We start from the raw sequence: 19,874 nt of genomic DNA on the forward strand, positions 1-19,874 counted from the left end.
ACTATGTCATAAGGTCAGTTTCCAAGCACACACGTCTAATTGGTGTCTTTCTTTGTTTTCACCTCACAGCTATTCCTGATGCCCCTGGCACTCCAGAACCTAGTAATGTAACAGGCAATAGCATTACTCTAACATGGGCCAGGCCAGAATCAGATGGTGGCAGTGAAATTCAACAGTACATCCTTGAAAGGAGAGAAAAGAAGAGCACACGATGGGTGAAAGTGACCAGCAAACGACCCATCTGTGAGACAAGATTCAAAGTCACAGGTCTGACAGAAGGCAACGAGTATGAATTCCACGTCATGGCTGAAAATGCCGCAGGGGTAGGACCTGCAAGTGGCGTCTCACGACTAATCAAATGCAGAGAGCCTGTCAACCCACCAGGCGCGCCTGCTGTGGTGAAAGTGACAGACACATCAAAGACAACTGTGAGCTTAGAATGGTCTAAGCCAGTGTTTGACGGAGGATTGGAGATAATTGGGTACATTATTGAAATGTGCAAAGCTGACCTGGGAGACTGGCACAAGGTGAACGCAGAAGCGTGTGTGAAAACAAGATATACAGTCACCGATCTGCAGGCAGGTGAAGAATACAAATTCCGGGTTAGTGCTGTCAATGCTGCTGGAAAAGGAGACAGCTGTGAAGTGACTGGCACCATTAAAGCAGTTGACCGATTATCAGCTCCTGAGTTAGACATCGATGCCAACTTCAAGCAGACTCATGTTGTGAGAGCTGGGGCCAGCATTCGCCTCTTCATTGCCTATCAGGGTAGACCAACTCCGACAGCTGTATGGAGCAAACCGGACTCTAACCTTAGCATTCGGGCTGACATCCACACAACAGATTCCTTCAGCACCCTCACCGTGGAAAAGTGCAACAGAAGTGACGCAGGGAAATATACCCTTACTGTAGAAAACAACAGCGGTAGTAAGTCAATCACTTTCACCGTAAAGGTGCTGGACTCTCCAGGACCACCTGGCCCGATCACCTTCAAGGATGTGACCCGGGGCTCTGCTACATTGATGTGGGATGCCCCTCTCCTTGACGGAGGTGCCCGAATTCATCACTATGTGGTAGAGAAACGAGAAGCCAGTCGCCGTAGCTGGCAGGTGGTCAGTGAGAAATGCATTCGTCAGATCCTCAGGGTCAGTGACCTGCTAGAAGGCGTTCCATACTATTTCCGTGTTTCTGCAGAAAATGAGTATGGTGTTGGTGAACCCTATGAAATGCCAGAACCAATGGTAGCCACAGAACAACCTGCTCCACCTAGGAGACTTGATATTGTTGACACAAGCAAGTCCTCTGTAGTCTTAGCTTGGCTTAAACCTGACCATGATGGAGGCAGCCGAATCACTGGCTACCTGCTCGAAATGAGACAAAAGGGATCTGACTTCTGGGTTGAAGCTGGTCACACCAAACAGATGACTTTCACAGTGGAGCGCCTCGTTGAGAACACTGAATATGAATTCCGTGTGAAGGCCAAGAATGATGCTGGCTACAGTGAACCCAGGGAAGCCTTCTCTTCTGTCATCATCAAGGAGCCTCAGATTGAGCCCACTGCTGACCTCACTGGAATCACCAATCAGCTCATAACCTGCAAAGCAGGAAGCACATTTACCATTGACGTGCCAATCAGTGGTCGTCCCGCCCCCAAGGTAACATGGAAACTTGAAGAAATGAGACTTAAGGAGACAGATCGAGTGAGTATCACAACGACAAAAGACAGAACCACCTTGTCTGTAAAGGACAGCATGAGAGGTGACTCTGGAAGGTACTTCTTGACCCTGGAAAATACAGCTGGTGTTAAAACATTTACCATCACGGTTGTGGTCATCGGAAGGCCAGGTCCCGTAACCGGCCCCATTGAAGTCTCATCTATCTCATCTGAATCATGTGTCCTGTCATGGGCGGAACCTCAAGACAACGGAGGCACCGATATTACCAATTACATTGTTGAAAAGCGGGAATCGGGTACAACAGCTTGGCAGCTTGTCAATTCCAGTGTCAAGCGCACTCAGATTAAAGTCACTCATCTCACAAAGTATATGGAATATTCTTTCCGTGTCAGTTCAGAGAACAGATTTGGTGTCAGCAAGCCTGTAGAATCAGCACCAATCGTGGCTGAGCATCCATTTGGTAAGAAAATTAAAATCATATTACCAAGTCTCTGTTACTAAATATTTCCCCTGAATGTTATTTATATTCTGTATTTATATTTTGAAACTCTATTTATATTTTGATACCTTTGTTTATATTTAGTCCCACCAAGTGCACCTACCAGACCTGAGGTCTACTATGTGTCTGCCAATGCCATGTCTATTCGCTGGGAAGAACCCTACCATGACGGTGGCAGTAAAGTCATCGGCTACTGGGTTGAAAAGAAAGAACGTAACACCATTCTTTGGGTGAAAGAAAACAAAGTACCGTGCTTAGAGTGCAACTACAAAGTGACCGGTTTGGTAGAAGGACTGGAGTATCAGTTCAGAACATATGCACTCAATGCCGCAGGCGTTAGCAAAGCCAGTGAAGCTTCAAGACCTGTGATGGCTCAAAACCCAGTGGGTAGGTATCAGAATTTAAGGGTACATTTGTTTATCATCATCATCAGTACTAGCAGAATTCAGAGTTGTATTTAACCTCACTTTTGTCTCCCTTCCAGATGCACCAGGAAGACCAGAGGTAACGGATGTCACCCGATCGACAGTGTCACTGATCTGGTCTGCCCCAGTGTATGATGGCGGCAGCAAGGTCGTGGGCTACATCATAGAGCGTAAGCCAGTCAGTGAAGTTGGAGACGGTCGCTGGCTCAAGTGCAACTACACCATTGTATCTGACAACTTCTTCACCGTTACCGCTCTCAGTGAAGGAGACACTTACGAATTCCGTGTGTTGGCCAAGAATGCAGCAGGCGTAATTAGCAAAGGATCAGAATCCACAGGCCCCGTCACTTGCCGAGATGAATACGGTAAAAATAATAATAATAATCCATGTTCTCCTTTTAAATTATCACAGTTTCTGTGACAACAGACTATCATATATTCATTCACATTTTGTCTATGACAGCTCCACCCAGAGCTGAACTGGATGCCAGATTGCAGGGTGATCTGGTCACCATCAGAGCAGGCTCGGATCTTGTTCTTGATGCTGCAGTTGGTGGCAAACCTGAACCCAAGATTATCTGGACCAAAGGGGACAAAGAACTAGATATGTGTGAGAAAATCTCTCTGCAGTACACTGGCAAACGCGCAACTGCTGTGATCAAGTTCTGTGACAGAAGTGATAGTGGAAAATACACTTTAACAGTGAAGAATGCCAGTGGGACGAAGGCTGTGTCTGTCCTGGTCAAAGTTCTCGGTAAGAGCGTCAAATGATTTTTGATTTCCATAGCTTTCTCAAATGTGTGCAGAAAGAAGGACCTTCCTCATTGCTCATCCCTACATCTGTTTTAGATTCCCCGGGCCCGTGTGGAAAGCTCACCGTCAGCAGAGTAACTGAGGAGAAGTGCACTTTAGCTTGGAGCCTTCCTCAGGAAGATGGAGGAGCAGAAATCACTCACTACATCGTGGAAAGACGCGAGACAAGCAGGCTCCACTGGGTGATTGTGGAAGCCGAATGCCCCACCCTATCCCATGTGGTTACCAGACTCATCAAGAACAACGAATACATATTCCGAGTGCGGGCAGTAAACAAATATGGCCCTGGTGTACCTGTTGAATCAGAGCCCATTGTTGCCAGAAACTCCTTCAGTGAGTATTAACACTTAAACAACTCACCAGTGGAAGCATCATGGGATCAGGGGATGGGGTGGGCAGGGGGCAGACAGTCATAGAAATAGTGATTTTGTGCAATTCTGATCAACCTTTTATTCTCATAAAAATATAAACAGCTATTCCATCACAACCTGGCATACCTGAAGAAGTTGGAGCTGGCAAAGAGCATATCATCATTCAGTGGACGAAACCTGAATCTGATGGTGGCAATGAGATCAGCAACTACTTGGTAGACAAACGTGAGAAGAAGAGCCTGCGCTGGACGCGTGTGAACAAAGACCACGTGGTGTACGATACCAGGCTGAAGGTGACTGGCCTAATGGAAGGTTGTGATTACCAGTTCCGGGTGACTGCAGTAAATGCTGCTGGTAACAGCGAACCCAGCGAAGCTTCCAACTTTATCTCCTGCAGAGAACCATCATGTGAGTTCCAAGACTCATTCATACTCCTAATGCCCATCAAAATCATATTACAAAGAATTGTCTAATATGCAGTTTCCAAGAACTCGTAGAATCTATGACTGGCCTAGAAAGGCATATGCTTGTTAGAAGGACTTTATAGCCTAAGACAGAAAATATTTCAACAAATACTTCTGTTGATAAGTTAGCAGTTAAATTGCTGGAAATCGTTGCAGTTATTTTCTAATCTGTGAAAAAAAAATATTTTCCTACTACCAATATGAAAGGGATGTCTCTTGCAAATCTTCCTAAGGATGGAGGTAATTTTGTTGTAATGATAATAACTACTGAAGAGAAATAAAAGGACAATGTCTCCTTTAAGAGGCTTAGCAGAACAGAAAGTTTCTACTATCTTAATAAGTACCTAACAAAATAATTGTCACAAGAGCCTCAAAAATAAGTTGGCAAATCCTTATACAAAAAGTTTAAGCCTAAGAACTAAAAGGAATAAATCACTGGGATTGACTCAGGGGAAGTAGAAGATATTTATTCCTGTACTTACTAGAAATGTAGAGGTGACAACAATATTGACTTGTTGAAAGCTGAGCTCCCAAAGAAAGGTCCTGGGACTTCCCCAGTGGTCCAGAAGTTGAAATTCTGTGCTTCCACTGCAGGGGCACAGGTTCACTAAGTTCCTATATGCCACTGCTGCTGCTGCTAAGTCGCTTCAGTCATGTCCGATTCTGTGCAACCCCATAGACGGCAGCCCACCAGGCTCCCCCGTCCCTGGGATTCTCCAGGCAAGAGCACTGGAGTGGGTTGCCATTTCCTTCTCCAATGTGTGAAAGTGAAGTCGCTCAGTGGCGTCCAACTCGTAGCGACCCCATGGACTGCAGCCCACCAGGCTCCTCCATCCATTGGGTTTTCCAGGCAAGAGTACTGGAGTGGCTTGCCATTGCCTTCTCTGCCTATATGCCACTGGGCACAGCCAAAAAGAGAAAAAAAAAAGTCCCTGAGAATGAGTACTGTAAGCAATGAACTTAGTAGGACACAGTGTATCTAGCCAAGATGGCCAGGGAGAAACATCTGCCTGTCTAAAGAAGTTTTTAACTCTTAAAATAATAAAAATAGTAACTCCAGAACACACAGTGCCATCTTGTAATATCAGAAGACCTTAGTTACAAAGAGCGTCTCAGTGAGTGTAGACAAAGAACAGCAATCAATGCCTGAGTGAATCTTACAAATCAAAAATACAAATCTCATAGCTTCCTTATGTGTATAATATCCTTCTTTCCACAGATACCCCTGGACCACCTTCTGCTCCACGCGTTGTAGATACCACCAAGCACAGCATCAGTTTAGCCTGGACCAAGCCCATGTATGATGGTGGCACTGACATCATAGGATATGTTCTTGAAATGCAAGAGAAGGACACTGATCAGTGGTACCGAGTGCATACCAAAGCCACAATAAGAAACAACGAATTCACTGTGACAGACCTTAAAATGGGCCAGAAATACTCCTTCAGAGTTGCTGCTGTGAACGTGAAGGGCATGAGCGAATACAGCGAGTCAACTGCAGAAATTGAGCCTGTGGAAAGACTGGGTATTTCTAATTCAAGGTTTTAGGTGAATTATTTTTCTTATCACACTTGTTCATAAATTAATTAAGCTTTGACATTTACTTTCCAGAAATACCAGATCTGGAGCTTGCAGATGACTTGAAGAAGACCGTGACCATCAGAGCTGGGGCCTCACTACGGCTGATGGTGTCTGTATCTGGAAGACCACCACCCGTCATCACATGGACCAAAAAGGGCATTGACCTTGCAAGTCGGGCAATCATTGACAACACTGAGAGTTATTCTCTGCTTATTGTGGACAAAGTCAACCGGTACGATGCTGGAAAATACACCATTGAAGCCGAAAACCAATCTGGCAAGAAATCAGCAACTGTCCTCGTTAAAGTATACGGTAAGTATTGGTCTTAATACTATGCAATGAGTAGATTCTTTAAAAACAAACACCTTGACCTCTGATTGATCACCTCTCTAGAAGGAACTATGTTAAGTATATTTTCCTAACCCCTTCCCCGCAGAATCTATCAACTAATCTGTCAAATAAGAAGTATGGATCCTTCATTCTCTCTGTTTTTTTAGATACTCCTGGCCCCTGTCCTTCAGTGAGAGTTAAGGAAGTATCAAGAGATTCTGTGACCATCACTTGGGAAGTTCCCACAATTGATGGTGGAGCACCTGTCAACAATTATATTATTGAAAAGCGTGAAGCTGCCATGAGAGCATTCAAAACAGTAACTACCAAATGCAGCAAGACACTCTACAGGATTTCTGGACTTATAGAAGGAACCATGTACTATTTCAGGGTGTTGCCAGAAAATATTTATGGCATTGGAGAGCCTTGTGAAACATCTGATGCAGTTCTGGTCTCAGAAGTGCCTTTGGTGCCTACGAAGCTAGAAGTGGTCGATGTCACCAAATCCACTGTTACCCTTGCCTGGGAGAAACCACTCTATGACGGTGGGAGCCGACTCACTGGCTACGTTCTCGAGGCCTGCAAAGCTGGCACTGAGAGATGGATGAAGGTTGTCACCTTAAAACCCACAGTCCTAGAGCACACTGTTATTTCCTTAAATGAAGGTGAACAGTACTTATTTAGAGTAAGGGCACAAAACGAGAAAGGTGTGTCAGAACCAAGAGAGATCGTCACAGCCGTGACTGTAAAAGACCTCAGAGGTATGTACCAAAACACCAAGATAACAATAATAGTAAAGCAAAATGAAGGAAACATTCAGAATTCATGACATCCTGTGATTAGAAATTATACTTAAGAATAAATACCTACTTTCTTTCTCATAGTGTTGCCAACAATTGATCTTTCTACAATGCCTCAAAAGACCATCCATGTCCCAGCTGGCAAACCGGTAGAGCTGGTGATACCAATCGCTGGTCGCCCACCTCCTGCTGCTTCCTGGTTCTTCGCTGGTTCTAAACTAAGAGAATCAGAGCGTGTCACAGTTGAAACTCATACTAAGGTAGCTAAATTAACCATCCGGGAAACCACTATCAAAGATACTGGAGACTATGTACTTGAACTGAAGAATGTAACTGGAACTACGTCAGAGACCATTAAAGTCATCATTCTCGGTAGGAACATGGGAAAAGGCACAACCAAATTGTTCATGCTCAGTCACCCAATTTTGATTTGAAGTGAAAATTAATATCTGGAATTTCCTTTTCTTTTGTAGACAAGCCCGGTCCACCATCTGGGCCTATCAAGGTTGATGAAATTGATGCTACTTCAGTGACCATTTCCTGGGAACCACCCGAACTGGACGGTGGCGCTCCGCTGAGTGGCTATGTAGTAGAACAACGTGATGCCCACCGCCCGGGATGGCTGCCTGTGTCTGAGTCGGTGACCAGATCAACATTCAAGTTTACCAGACTCATCGAAGGAAACGAGTATGTGTTCCGGGTGGCTGCGACAAACCGCTTTGGGATTGGATCCTACTTGCAGTCTGAAGTCATAGAATGTCGCAGCAGCATCAGTAAGTCCTGAGCCCTTCTGCCATTCTCCTCACCTCTAAATGTTAACAAGAAGGAATTTGTTTTTAATATGCCCTTATGTAAGTAAAAAGAGGTCCAAAATTAATCCCAGGGTCATTCTAAGGTTTCTATACCTCCTTTTCTTGGAGGGGTTTTCAACATGGTTAAGGTTTTTGTTTTGTTTTGTTTTTTTATGAAAGAAAGAGAGGAGGGAGTTAGGAAAGGATGGATAGAAGGAGAGGAAGGAGGGAGGGAAGACTGGCTGTTACAGTGAGGAAAAAATACAGAATACACATTTAAAATGTTTATGAAGTTGAAGAAAATGAGGAACAGCAAGAAAGGTACAAAAATGAAAACACTAGAAAAATAGTCTTAAGAGTCTTACATACCTGTTTAAAATGGTATATCCGAGACACACAATATATGGGTCTTTAATTTATTCATGGTGCCATGGTGTGTTTACCTCTGTCTTGCTGCAGACATTCCTGGACCTCCAGAAACGTTACAGATATTCGATGTCTCCCGTGAGGGCATGACACTTACTTGGTACCCACCAGAAGATGACGGTGGCTCCCAAGTGACTGGATACATCGTGGAACGCAAAGAAGTGAGAGCAGATCGGTGGGTCCGTGTAAATAAAGTGCCAGTGACAATGACACGATACCGTTCCACTGGCCTTATTGAAGGCTTGGAATATGAACACCGTGTCACGGCCATTAACGTGAGAGGAACTGGAAAACCAAGCCGTCCTTCCAAACCCACCGTTGCCATGGATCCAATTGGTAAATACCTTCTGTATAAAAGTTCATTGAGACATAATTTAATATAATAATGTTCACCTTCCTGAAATGTAGAATTCTGTGAGTTTGGGGAAATGTATGGTTGTATAACCACCACCACCACCACAATCAAATTATAGAATATTTCCATCAGCCCAAAAAGTTCATTTGTGTCCTTTGTCGTCAATCCTCTCCCCACTCCCAACCCTTAGCAGCATTGGAGAAGTAACTTCTTATATTCTTCTCTTGAATCTACTTCTCCCTCTTTAAAATAGAACTCATGATATCACAGTTAAAATTTTTAAGCAAGTTAGTATTTCTCAAAGCAGTTTAAAGACTGATATTAAATGGAAGATAGTATTAGTGATCAGAAACAAAGCATATATAAGACAAAGGAAAAAGCAAGAGTTTTAAGTAGTTTTAACTGATAAAATGAATTAAATATTTACAAAATGAAAAATAGCCTAATGTTATATTCCATGTCTCCACAATTCACTGAAATCATTAGGTTTTTAGCATCTGATTTTCAACTTTGCAGAAACCTTTAACAAGTATGTTATTGTTCTTATTTTCCAGCTCCTCCAGGAAAGCCACAAAACCCAAGAGTTACTGACACAACAAGGACATCAGTCTCCCTGGCCTGGAGCGTACCAGAAGATGAAGGAGGATCTAAAGTCACAGGCTACTTGATCGAAATGCAAAAAGTCGATCAACATGAATGGACCAAATGCAACACCACCCCAACCAAAATTCGGGAGTATACTCTCACACACCTACCTCAGGGTGCCGAATACAGATTCCGTGTCCTAGCCTGTAACGCTGGTGGACCTGGGGAGCCTGCTGAGGTACCAGGAACAGTCAAAGTCACAGAAATGCTTGGTAAGAGATGGGATCACTTACTTTTTGCTATATTTGCCTTGAGACTTATTTCCTATGCCTGTGTCCCAAAATGCTAATCGTAACCTTACCTTTCTCCCCAGAATATCCTGACTGTGAACTTGATGAAAGATACCAGGAAGGTATCTTAGTAAGACAAGGTGGAGTCATCAGACTTACCATACCAATCAAAGGAAAACCATTCCCAATATGTAAATGGACCAAGGAAGGCCAAGACGTTAGTAAGCGTGCCATGATTGCAACCTCTGAAACTCACACTGAGCTTGTAATCAAAGAAGCAGACAGGGATGACTCTGGCACTTATGACCTGGTTCTGGAAAACAAATGTGGCAAGAAGGCTGTCTACATCAAGGTCAGGGTGATAGGAAATCCCAACACTCCAGAAGGGCCACTTGAATATGATGACATACAAGCTCGCTCTGTAAGGGTCAGCTGGAGACCCCCTGCCGATGATGGTGGTGCTGACATCTTAGGGTACATCCTGGAGAGACGCGAAGTGCCTAAATCCGCCTGGTACACCATTGACTCCAGAGTCCGAGGTACATCTCTGGTGGTAAAAGGCCTCAAAGAAAATGTGGAATACCATTTCCGTGTTTCAGCAGAAAACCAGTTTGGTATAAGCAAACCCTTGAAATCGGAGGAACCCGTCATACCAAAAACACCACTGAGTAAGTGCTCTTCCAACCATAACACTGTAAACTTCCTCTCAGTACTCTTTTGTTTCAAAATGAAAATCACCAGCTTACAAGAGTTGGAACTGTACCCTAACATGTGTGTTTTCCACTTACATTCTTAGACCCTCCCGAGCCTCCAAGCAATCCTCCAGAAATACTCGATGTGACCAAGAGTTCTGTCAGCTTGTCCTGGTCCCGGCCTAAAGATGATGGTGGTTCTCGGGTCACGGGCTATTACATTGAACGCAGGGAGACCTCAACTGACAAGTGGGTCAGACACAACAAGACTCAGATCACCACCACAATGTACACCGTCACCGGGCTCGTTCCTGATGCCGAGTATCAGTTCCGCATCATTGCGCAGAACGACGTTGGCCTAAGCGAGACCAGCCCTGCATCTGAACCAGTTGTTTGCAAAGATCCATTTGGTAAGGAAAGAATTTCTGAAGGGGCTAGAATCAGAGCGTCAAGCCATCTTTGCTCTCTTTCCATTACAACTGTTTTCAAATATTTCAGATAAGCCAAGCCAACCTGGAGAACTCGAGATTCTTTCAATATCCAAAGACAGCGTCACTCTGCAGTGGGAGAAACCCGAATGCGATGGTGGCAAAGAAATCCTTGGATACTGGGTTGAATACAGACAATCTGGAGACAGTGCCTGGAAGAAGAGCAGTAAGGACCGCATCAAAGACAGGCAGTTCACAATAGGAGGTTTGCTGGAAGCTACAGAGTATGAATTCAGGGTTTTCGCTGAGAACGAGACGGGGCTGAGCAGACCTCGAAGAACCGCTATGTCTGTAAAGACCAAACTAACGTGTAAGTAGCCGTTAGTTCTCTGCTTTCATTTACAAACTAAGCAACATGTAAAGGTTACTTCTTCCTCTATACTAGGTAGGTCTCCAGAAAGCTTTATTAGAGAGCAAGTGTTTGGAAAGAAAGAACTCAGTTTGGCATATGTGCACAAAGGGAACAGTTGATACATTCTAGAGGGAGTCATTCCAAGCACAAAGCCTCAGCAGTAAACCATTAGATGCACTGAACTGAGCACATGCCTAGAGCAATTTCTCTCATGAATACAATGGATTTTAATACTCCTAATAAGACAAAGTGTCAACAAGTGTACCCCCTTCACTGAACCTAAGTTAAGGGCAAAGATACAAGGGTTTATAATGAACTCACATTTCCCCCAAACCCCATACATAGTTAATGCCTCCCAATCATAAAAAAGTCACTCTACATAATAATATGATATCCTCATTGAATCTCTACTTTCCAGATGATCCTCCAATCACTGTGAAGACTTAAGAATTAGACTCATGTAAATCATGGTGTCTAATAAGAGTATCAATCAGTACGATGAATTCATTCCTGATACACAAGGACAGTGGATTACAGATCCAGTAGTGACAATAATGCACTAATATTATGCATTTTCATACCCTTTAGCTGGAGAAGCCCCAGGAGTACGCAAAGAAATGAAGGATGTTACCACCAAACTGGGCGAAGCTGCTCAACTCTCATGCCAGATTGTCGGAAGGCCTCTGCCTGACATTAAGTGGTTCCGATTTGGTAAGGAGCTCGTACAAAGCCGCAAGTACAAAATGTCTTCAGATGGACGCACACATACTCTAACAGTAATGACGGAGGAACAGGAAGATGAAGGTGTTTATACCTGCGTAGCTACCAACGAGGTTGGAGAAGTAGAATCCAGCAGTAAGCTTCTCCTGCAAGCAACACCACAGTTCCATCCTGGTTACCCGCTGAAAGAGAAGTATTATGGTGCTGTGGGTTCGACGCTTCGACTTCATGTCATGTACATTGGCCGCCCAGTACCTGCCATCACTTGGTTCCGTGGCCAGAAACTTTTGCAAAACTCAGAAAACATTACTATAGAAAACACAGAGCACTATACTCATCTTGTCATGAAGAACGTCCAGCGTAAGACTCATGCTGGGAAATACAAAGTTCAGCTCAGCAATGTCCTTGGAACGGTCGATGCCATGCTTGATGTGGAAATACAAGGTATTTTGTTTTCCTTTTCAGTGGTTTTTCTTCTTTAAAAAAAAAAAAGAAAGAAAGGTCTTGGGAGGCACACTATAGAGACCACTACAATTGTATTTTCCCCCAACAGATAAACCAGACAAACCTACAGGACCAATTGTGATTGAAGCTCTATTGAAGAACTCTGTGGTGATCAGCTGGAAACCACCTGCAGATGACGGAGGCTCTTGGATCACCAATTATGTGGTGGAGAAATGTGAGGCCAAGGAAGGGGCTGAATGGCAATTGGTGTCTTCAGCCATCTCAGTGACAACCTGTAGAATTGTGAATCTCACAGAAAATGCTGGGTATTACTTCCGGGTTTCGGCTCAGAACATGTTTGGCATCAGTGAACCTCTAGAAGTCTCCTCAGTTGTGATCATTAAGAGTCCATTTGGTGAGTACAACCTCTACAGACAGTCTTCCTATAGCAAAATCCCATCTGTATGTAAAACTTTTTTTTTCCCAACAGAAATGACTTTTGAAAGGAGACAGCAAAGATTCAGCTAAAGTAAAGTGTCTTTTATGTCACTTGAATTTTGCTGATCTAAAAGGGCACATATATACCCTCTCCCCTTCTTCTTTAAAAAGGAACTTTCTATTTTGATAAGTTTCTTAGCATAAAGTAACCAATTTCATTTTTCTGGATTAGCTATCATTAGTAGAACTTTGGGTTCGTAACATTTAATTTATTTATTTTTTTAAAATAAGCTCTTCATAAAGCTGTCTGTTTCACCTGACGAGTCAAATGCTTTTTCTTTGTTTTAAACAGAAAAGCCAGGTGCCCCTGGCAAACCAACTGTTACTGCTGTCACAAAAGACTCTTGTGTTGTGGCCTGGAAGCCACCTGCCAGCGATGGAGGTGCAAAGATTAGAAATTACTACCTTGAGAAGCGTGAGAAGAAGCAGAACAAGTGGATTGCTGTGACGACAGATGAAATTCGCGAAACCGTCTTTTCAGTACAAAACCTTATTGAAGGTCTTGAATATGAGTTCCGTGTGAAATGTGAAAACCTAGGTGGGGAGAGTGAATGGAGTGAAATATCAGAACCTGTCAATCCCAAATCTGATGTCCCAATTCAGGCACCACACTTTAAAGAGGAACTGAGAAATCTAAATGTCAGATATCAGAGCAATGCTACTTTGGTCTGCAAAGTGACTGGTCATCCGAAACCAATTGTGAAATGGTACAGACAAGGCAAAGAAATCATCGCAGATGGATTAAAGTACAGGATTCAAGAGTTTAAGGGTGGCTACCACCAGCTCATCATTGCAAGCGTCACAGATGATGATGCCACCGTTTACCAAGTCAGAGCTACCAACCAAGGAGGGTCTGTGTCTGGCACTGCCTCCTTGGATGTAGAAGGTAAAAACACATCAGTAGACATCATTTTGGCGCAAGGTTACATATTATTAATAGGGTGGGGCACTCTTATATAGTTTTGGGTGTTGTTAAATTATATTCTTCCTTCTTTTGTTCTGATACAGTTCCAGCCAAGATACACTTGCCTAAAAATCTTGAAGGCATGGGAGCAGTCCACGCTCTCCGAGGTGAGGTAATCAGCATCAAGATCCCATTCAGTGGCAAACCAGATCCAGTGATCACCTGGCAGAAAGGACAAGATCTCATCGACAACAATGGCCACTACCAAGTTATTGTCACAAGGTCGTTCACATCACTTGTTTTCCCCAATGGAGTGGAGAGAAAAGATGCTGGTTTCTATGTGGTCTGTGCTAAAAACAGATTTGGAATTGACCAGAAGACAGTTGAACTGGATGTGGCTGATGTTCCCGACCCCCCCAGAGGAGTCAAAGTTAGTGACGTGTCACGAGATTCTGTGAACTTAACATGGACTGAGCCAGCTTCTGATGGTGGCAGCAAAGTCACCAACTACATTGTTGAAAAGTGTGCAACCACCGCAGAAAGATGGATCCGGGTAGGACAGGCCCGAGAAACACGTTATACCGTGGTCAACTTATTTGGAAAAACAAGTTACCAGTTCCGTATAATAGCAGAGAATAAATTTGGCCTAAGCAAACCTTCTGAGCCTTCAGAACCAACAGTAACCAAAGAAGACAAGACCAGGGCTATGAACTATGATGAAGAGGTAGATGAAACCAGGGAAGTTTCTATGACCAAAGCATCCCACTCTTCAACCAAGGAGCTTTATGAGAAATATATGATTGCTGAAGATCTTGGGCGTGGTCAGTTTGGAATTGTCCACCGTTGTGTTGAAACATCCTCAAAGAAGACGTACATGGCCAAATTTGTGAAAGTCAAAGGGACTGATCAAGTTTTGGTAAAGAAAGAAATTTCCATTCTAAATATAGCTAGGCACCGAAACATGTTATACCTCCATGAATCATTTGAAAGCATGGAAGAATTAGTTATGATCTTTGAGTTCCTATCAGGACTTGACATATTTGAGCGCATTAACACAAGTGCTTTTGAACTTAATGAGAGAGAAATTGTAAGCTATGTTCGCCAGGTGTGCGAAGCACTTGAGTTCTTACACAGCCATAATATTGGACACTTTGACATTAGACCAGACAACATCATCTACCAAACAAGAAGGAGCTCCACCATTAAAATCATAGAATTTGGTCAAGCCCGTCAGCTGAAGCCAGGGGACAACTTTAGGCTTCAGTTCACTGCCCCTGAATACTATGCTCCTGAGGTCCACCAGCATGATGTTGTCAGCACAGCCACGGACATGTGGTCTCTTGGAACACTGGTGTACGTGCTGTTGAGTGGCATCAATCCATTCCTGGCCGAAACTAACCAGCAGGTCATTGAGAACATCATGAATGCTGAATACACCTTTGATGAAGAAGCATTCCAAGAGATCAGCCTCGAAGCCATGGACTTTGTTGACCGGTTATTAGTGAAAGAGAGAAAATCTCGCATGACAGCATCTGAGGCCCTTCAGCATCCATGGCTGAAGCAGAAGACAGAAAGAGTCAGTACTAAAGTGATCAGGACATTGAAACACCGACGCTACTACCACACCCTAGTCAAGAAAGACCTCAACATGGTTGTGTCTGCAGCCCGGATCTCCTGTGGTGGTGCAATTCGATCTCAGAAGGGAGTGAGCATTGCTAAAGTTAAAGTGGCATCCATTGAAATCGGCCCCGTTTCTGGGCAGATAATGCATGCAGTTGGAGAAGAAGGAGGCTATGTCAAATATGTATGCAGAATTGAAAATTACGATCAGTCAACCCAGGTGACTTGGTACTTCGGTGTCAGACAGCTGGAGAACAGTGAGAAATATGAAATCACATATGAAGATGGAGTGGCCACCATGTATGTCAAAGACATCACCAAATTTGATGATGGTACCTACAGATGCAAAGTAGTCAATGACTATGGTGAAGACAGTTCTTATGCAGAGCTCTTTGTTAAAGGTGTGAGAGAAGTTTACGACTATTATTGCCGTAGAACTGTGAAGAAACTTAAGCGCAGAACAGATACCATGAGACTCCTGGAAAGACCACCTGAATTCACCCTACCTCTCTATAACAAGACAGCTTATGTGGGTGAAAATGTCCGGTTTGGTGTAACCATAACTGTCCACCCAGAGCCTCGAGTAACGTGGTACAAATCAGGTCAGAAAATCAAACCAGGTGATGATGACAGGAAGTACATATTTGAGTCGGACAAAGGTCTTTACCAATTAACAATCAACAGCGTAACTATGGATGATGACGCCGAATATACCGTTGTGGCAAGGAACAAATACGGTGAGGACAGCTGCAAAGCAAAGCTGACTGTAACTCCACACCCACCTCCATCAGATACGACCCTCAGACCCATGTTCAAACGGCTACTGGCAAACGCAGAATGCCAAGAAGGCCAAAGTGTCTGCTTTGAGATCAGAGTGTCTGGCATCCCCCCACCAACGTTAAAATGGGAGAAAGATGGTCGGCCACTCTCCCTTGGGCCTAACATTGAAATTATCCATGAAGGCTTGGATTATTACGCTCTTCACATCAGGGATACTTTGCCGGAAGACACTGGTTATTACAGGGTCACAGCCACAAATACAGCTGGATCCACCAGCTGCCAGGCCCACCTACAAGTGGAACGCCTAAGGTATGTCAAACAGGAATTCAAGACAAAAGAGGAGCACGAACGACACGTGCAGAGACAGATTAACAAGACCCTGAGAATGGCTGAAATTCTTTCTGGCACTGAGGCTGTGCCGCTGACGCAGGTCGCCCAGGAGGCGCTGAGAGAAGCTGCCATCCTCTACAAACCAGCCGTCAGCACCAAGACCGTGAAAGGGGAATACCGGCTTGAGATGGAAGAAAAGAAGGAGGAGCGGAAGCTCCGCATGCCGTACGAAGTCCCAGAGCCGCGCAAGTACAAACAGACCACCATAGAAGAAGACCAACACATTAAGCAGTTCGTGCCCATGTCTGACATGAAGTGGTATAAGAAGATACGGGATCAATTTGAAATGCCTGGGAAGATTGACAGAGTTGTACAGAAGAGGCCCAAGCGCATCCGCCTTTCAAGATGGGAGCAGTTCTATGTAATGCCTCTCCCACGCATCACCGATCAATACAGACCTAGGTGGCGGATTCCCAAACTGTCCCAAGATGACCTTGAAATGGTGAGACCAGCCCGCCGGCGTACACCTTCTCCCGATTACTACTATTATTACAGACCCAGGAGACGTTCTCTTGGTGACATCTCCGACGAAGAATTACTCCTGCCCATTGACGACTACCTGGCGATGAAGAGAACAGAGGAAGAGAGGCTGCGTCTTGAAGAAGAGCTGGAACTGGGTTTTTCAGCCTCACCCCCGAGCCGGAGCCCTCCTCGTTTTGAGCTTTCAAGTCTGCGTTATTCTTCCCCACAAGCTCACGTCAAGGTGGAGGAAGCAAGAAGAGACTTCAGATACTCAACCTATCACATCCCAACCAGGGAAGAGACCAGCACAAGCTACGCAGAGCTGCGGGAGCGGCATGCCCGCGCCTCGCACAGGCAGGCCCATCAGCGGCAGAGGATCATGGCCGAGAGAGAGGACCACGAGCTGCTGCGGCCCGTCACCACCACCCAGCGCCTCTCAGAATACAAGAGTGAGCTGGACCACCTGGCGAAGGAAGCAAAGTCTAGAAAGAAATCAAGACGCCAGAGAGAAGTGACCGAAATAACGGAAATCGAGGAAGAATATGAGATCTCCAAACACGCACAGAGAGAGACGTCCTCCTCGGTGTCCAGGCTGCTGAGACGCCGGCGCTCATTGTCTCCCACCTACATCGAGCTGATGAGGCCCGTATCCGAGCTGATCCGGCCGCGGCCACGGCCAGCTGAGGAATATGAAGATGAAGAAGATGAAGAAGATGTAGAAAGAAGGTCTCCTACCCCAGAGAGGACTCGTCCACGTTCCCCCAGCCCTGTGTCTAGTGAGCGATCACTGTCAAGATTTGAGAGGTCGGCACGATTTGATATCTTTTCCAGGTATGAGTCCATGAAAGCCGCTCTAAAGACTCAGAAGACATCGGAAAGGCAGTATGAGGTTTTGACTCAGCAGCCTTTTACACTGGACCACGCGCCTCGAATCACACTGAGGATGCGTTCCCACCGGGTTCCCTGCGGCCAAAATACACGTTTTATCTTAAACGTTCAGTCAAAACCAACTGCGGAGGTCAAATGGTACCACAATGGTGTAGAACTCCAAGAGAGCAGTAAGATTCATTACACCAACACCAGTGGGGTCCTGACCCTAGAAATTCTGGACTGTCACATTGATGACAGTGGAACATACCGTGTTGTGTGCACCAACTACAAAGGTGAGGCTTCTGACTATGCGACCTTGGACGTCACAGGAGGGGATTACACTACCTATGCTTCCCAGCGCAAAGACGAACAGGTTCCCCGATCTGTCTTCCCTGAGCTGACAAGAACAGAGGCATATGCAGTTTCGTCCTTTAAGAAAACATCTGAGATGGAAGCTTCCTCTTCCGTCAGGGAAATGAAATCACTGATGACGGAGACCCGGGAAAGTCTCTCCTCCTATGAACACCATGCGTCCGCAGAAATGAAAAGTGCTGCAATCGAAGAAAAGTCGATGGAAGAAAAGTCCACACACAGAAAGATCAAGACGACTTTGGCAGCAAGAATTCTCACAAAGCCAAGGTCCATAACCGTCTACGAAGGTGAGTCTGCAAGGTTCTCTTGCGATACAGATGGTGAGCCGGTACCAACTATGACATGGCTGCGTGGGGGACAAGTCATAAGCACTTCTGCCCGCCGCCAAGTGACCACCTCAAAGTACAAGTCAACTTTTGAGATCTCTTCAGTCCAGGCTTCAGATGAGGGCAGCTACAGCGTGGTGGTTGAGAACAGCGAAGGGAGGCAAGAGGTGCAGTTTACTCTGACCGTTCAGAAGGCCAGGGTTACTGAAAAGACTGTGACGGCACCACCGAGAGTCAAGTCCCCGGAGCCTCGGGTAAAATCCCCAGAAGGAGCCAAGTCTCCAAAAAGAGTGAAATCCCCAGAACCAGTGACTCCTCACCCTAAAGCTGTGCCACCCACAGAGACAAAACCCACACCAACAGAAAAGGTTCAGCAGTTGCCAGTTGCTGCCCCACCTAAGATAATTCAGTCCTTGAAAGCAGAAGCTTCTAAAGACATAGCGAAGCTGACCTGTGTGGTTGAAAGTAGTGCATTATGTGCAAAAGAGGTCACCTGGTACAAAGACGGCAGGAGACTGAAGGAAAACGGGCATTTCCAGTTTCACTATTCTGCAGATGGTACCTATGAGCTCAAAATCCTCAACCTCACCGAATCCGATCGTGGAGAATACGTTTGTGAGGTTTCTGGAGAGGGTGGAACTTCCAAAACTAACTTCCAATTTGTGGGACAAGCCTTTAAGAGTATCCATGAGCAGGTGTCAAGCATATCAGAAACCAAGAAAGCAGCTCAGAAAACTGCTGAGTCAACAGAAACCAAGAAAACTGAACCCAAAGCTCCTGCACCAATTTCCACAAAACCAGTAATTGTTACTGGTCTGCAGGATACCACTGTTTCTTCAGACGGTGTTGCTAAATTTGCAGTTAAAGTTACTGGAGAACCCCAGCCGACTGTCATTTGGACAAAGGATGGAAAGGTAACTGGTTCTTAAATGACCTTATTTTCTAAAAAAAAAAAAAAAAAGAAAGAAAACTAACCCTCTTCCCTTTTTCCCAACTCCCAAAGAAAGTTTAAGAGTAACTCACTTTTTAAAATTCAAATCACTTGCATTTCACAGGCTATAACACAAGGAGGTAAATACAAACTCTCTGAAGACAAAGGAGCATTCTTCCTAGAAATTCATAAGACTGATACTTCTGACAGTGGACTTTACACTTGTACAATAACAAACTCCGCTGGATCTGTGTCCTCTAGCTGCAAATTAACAATAAAAGGTAAATTGGCTTTTATTCTTACCAACAATTTTCAGAAAACTATATTAAGGAGACATTTCTAAACATGCTTGCTTACACACACACAAAAAGTATTAAAAACTGTTTTGCCAAGTTACAGAGTACCATTTGTACACAAATGTATAAATACACATATTTGAAGTTAGAATATAATTTATATTTATTAAGTGCATAATTGTATGTAGTGTTATATAAGAGTCCCAGATATTATGTAAGATGCCTGCTCCCTATAATGTTTAAAAATGAATAGTCAGGTGAATATACCAAATGGTACTTCTTCCCTAAAACTTCGCTTTTGCTAATTTTCCAAAGCAGTCGAA

At 44.5% G+C, this 19,874-nt stretch overlaps 1 protein-coding gene across 1 annotated transcript in view; it reads left to right on the plus strand.

Annotated features, from left to right (window-relative positions):
- The window catches only part of TTN (titin), a 275,748-nt gene that overhangs the window by 252,255 nt on the left and 3,619 nt on the right, over window positions 1-19,874 (plus strand). The window contains exons 319-339 of the mRNA XM_069577076.1: window positions 70-2,136; window positions 2,260-2,562; window positions 2,660-2,965; window positions 3,064-3,354; window positions 3,450-3,746; window positions 3,887-4,192; window positions 5,468-5,773; window positions 5,860-6,141; window positions 6,327-6,920; window positions 7,044-7,331; window positions 7,433-7,732; window positions 8,210-8,512; window positions 9,086-9,388; window positions 9,490-10,074; window positions 10,203-10,508; window positions 10,597-10,896; window positions 11,527-12,102; window positions 12,212-12,517; window positions 12,893-13,486; window positions 13,609-19,238; window positions 19,380-19,536. Of these exons, the coding sequence (XP_069433177.1) occupies window positions 70-2,136; window positions 2,260-2,562; window positions 2,660-2,965; window positions 3,064-3,354; window positions 3,450-3,746; window positions 3,887-4,192; window positions 5,468-5,773; window positions 5,860-6,141; window positions 6,327-6,920; window positions 7,044-7,331; window positions 7,433-7,732; window positions 8,210-8,512; window positions 9,086-9,388; window positions 9,490-10,074; window positions 10,203-10,508; window positions 10,597-10,896; window positions 11,527-12,102; window positions 12,212-12,517; window positions 12,893-13,486; window positions 13,609-19,238; window positions 19,380-19,536 (14,400 nt within the window). The remainder of the gene's footprint in view (window positions 1-69; window positions 2,137-2,259; window positions 2,563-2,659; window positions 2,966-3,063; window positions 3,355-3,449; window positions 3,747-3,886; window positions 4,193-5,467; window positions 5,774-5,859; window positions 6,142-6,326; window positions 6,921-7,043; window positions 7,332-7,432; window positions 7,733-8,209; window positions 8,513-9,085; window positions 9,389-9,489; window positions 10,075-10,202; window positions 10,509-10,596; window positions 10,897-11,526; window positions 12,103-12,211; window positions 12,518-12,892; window positions 13,487-13,608; window positions 19,239-19,379; window positions 19,537-19,874) is intronic.

The sequence above is a fragment of the Ovis canadensis genome, chromosome 2 (assembly GCF_042477335.2).
Source record: "Ovis canadensis isolate MfBH-ARS-UI-01 breed Bighorn chromosome 2, ARS-UI_OviCan_v2, whole genome shotgun sequence".
Taxonomy (NCBI): Eukaryota; Metazoa; Chordata; class Mammalia; order Artiodactyla; family Bovidae; genus Ovis; species Ovis canadensis.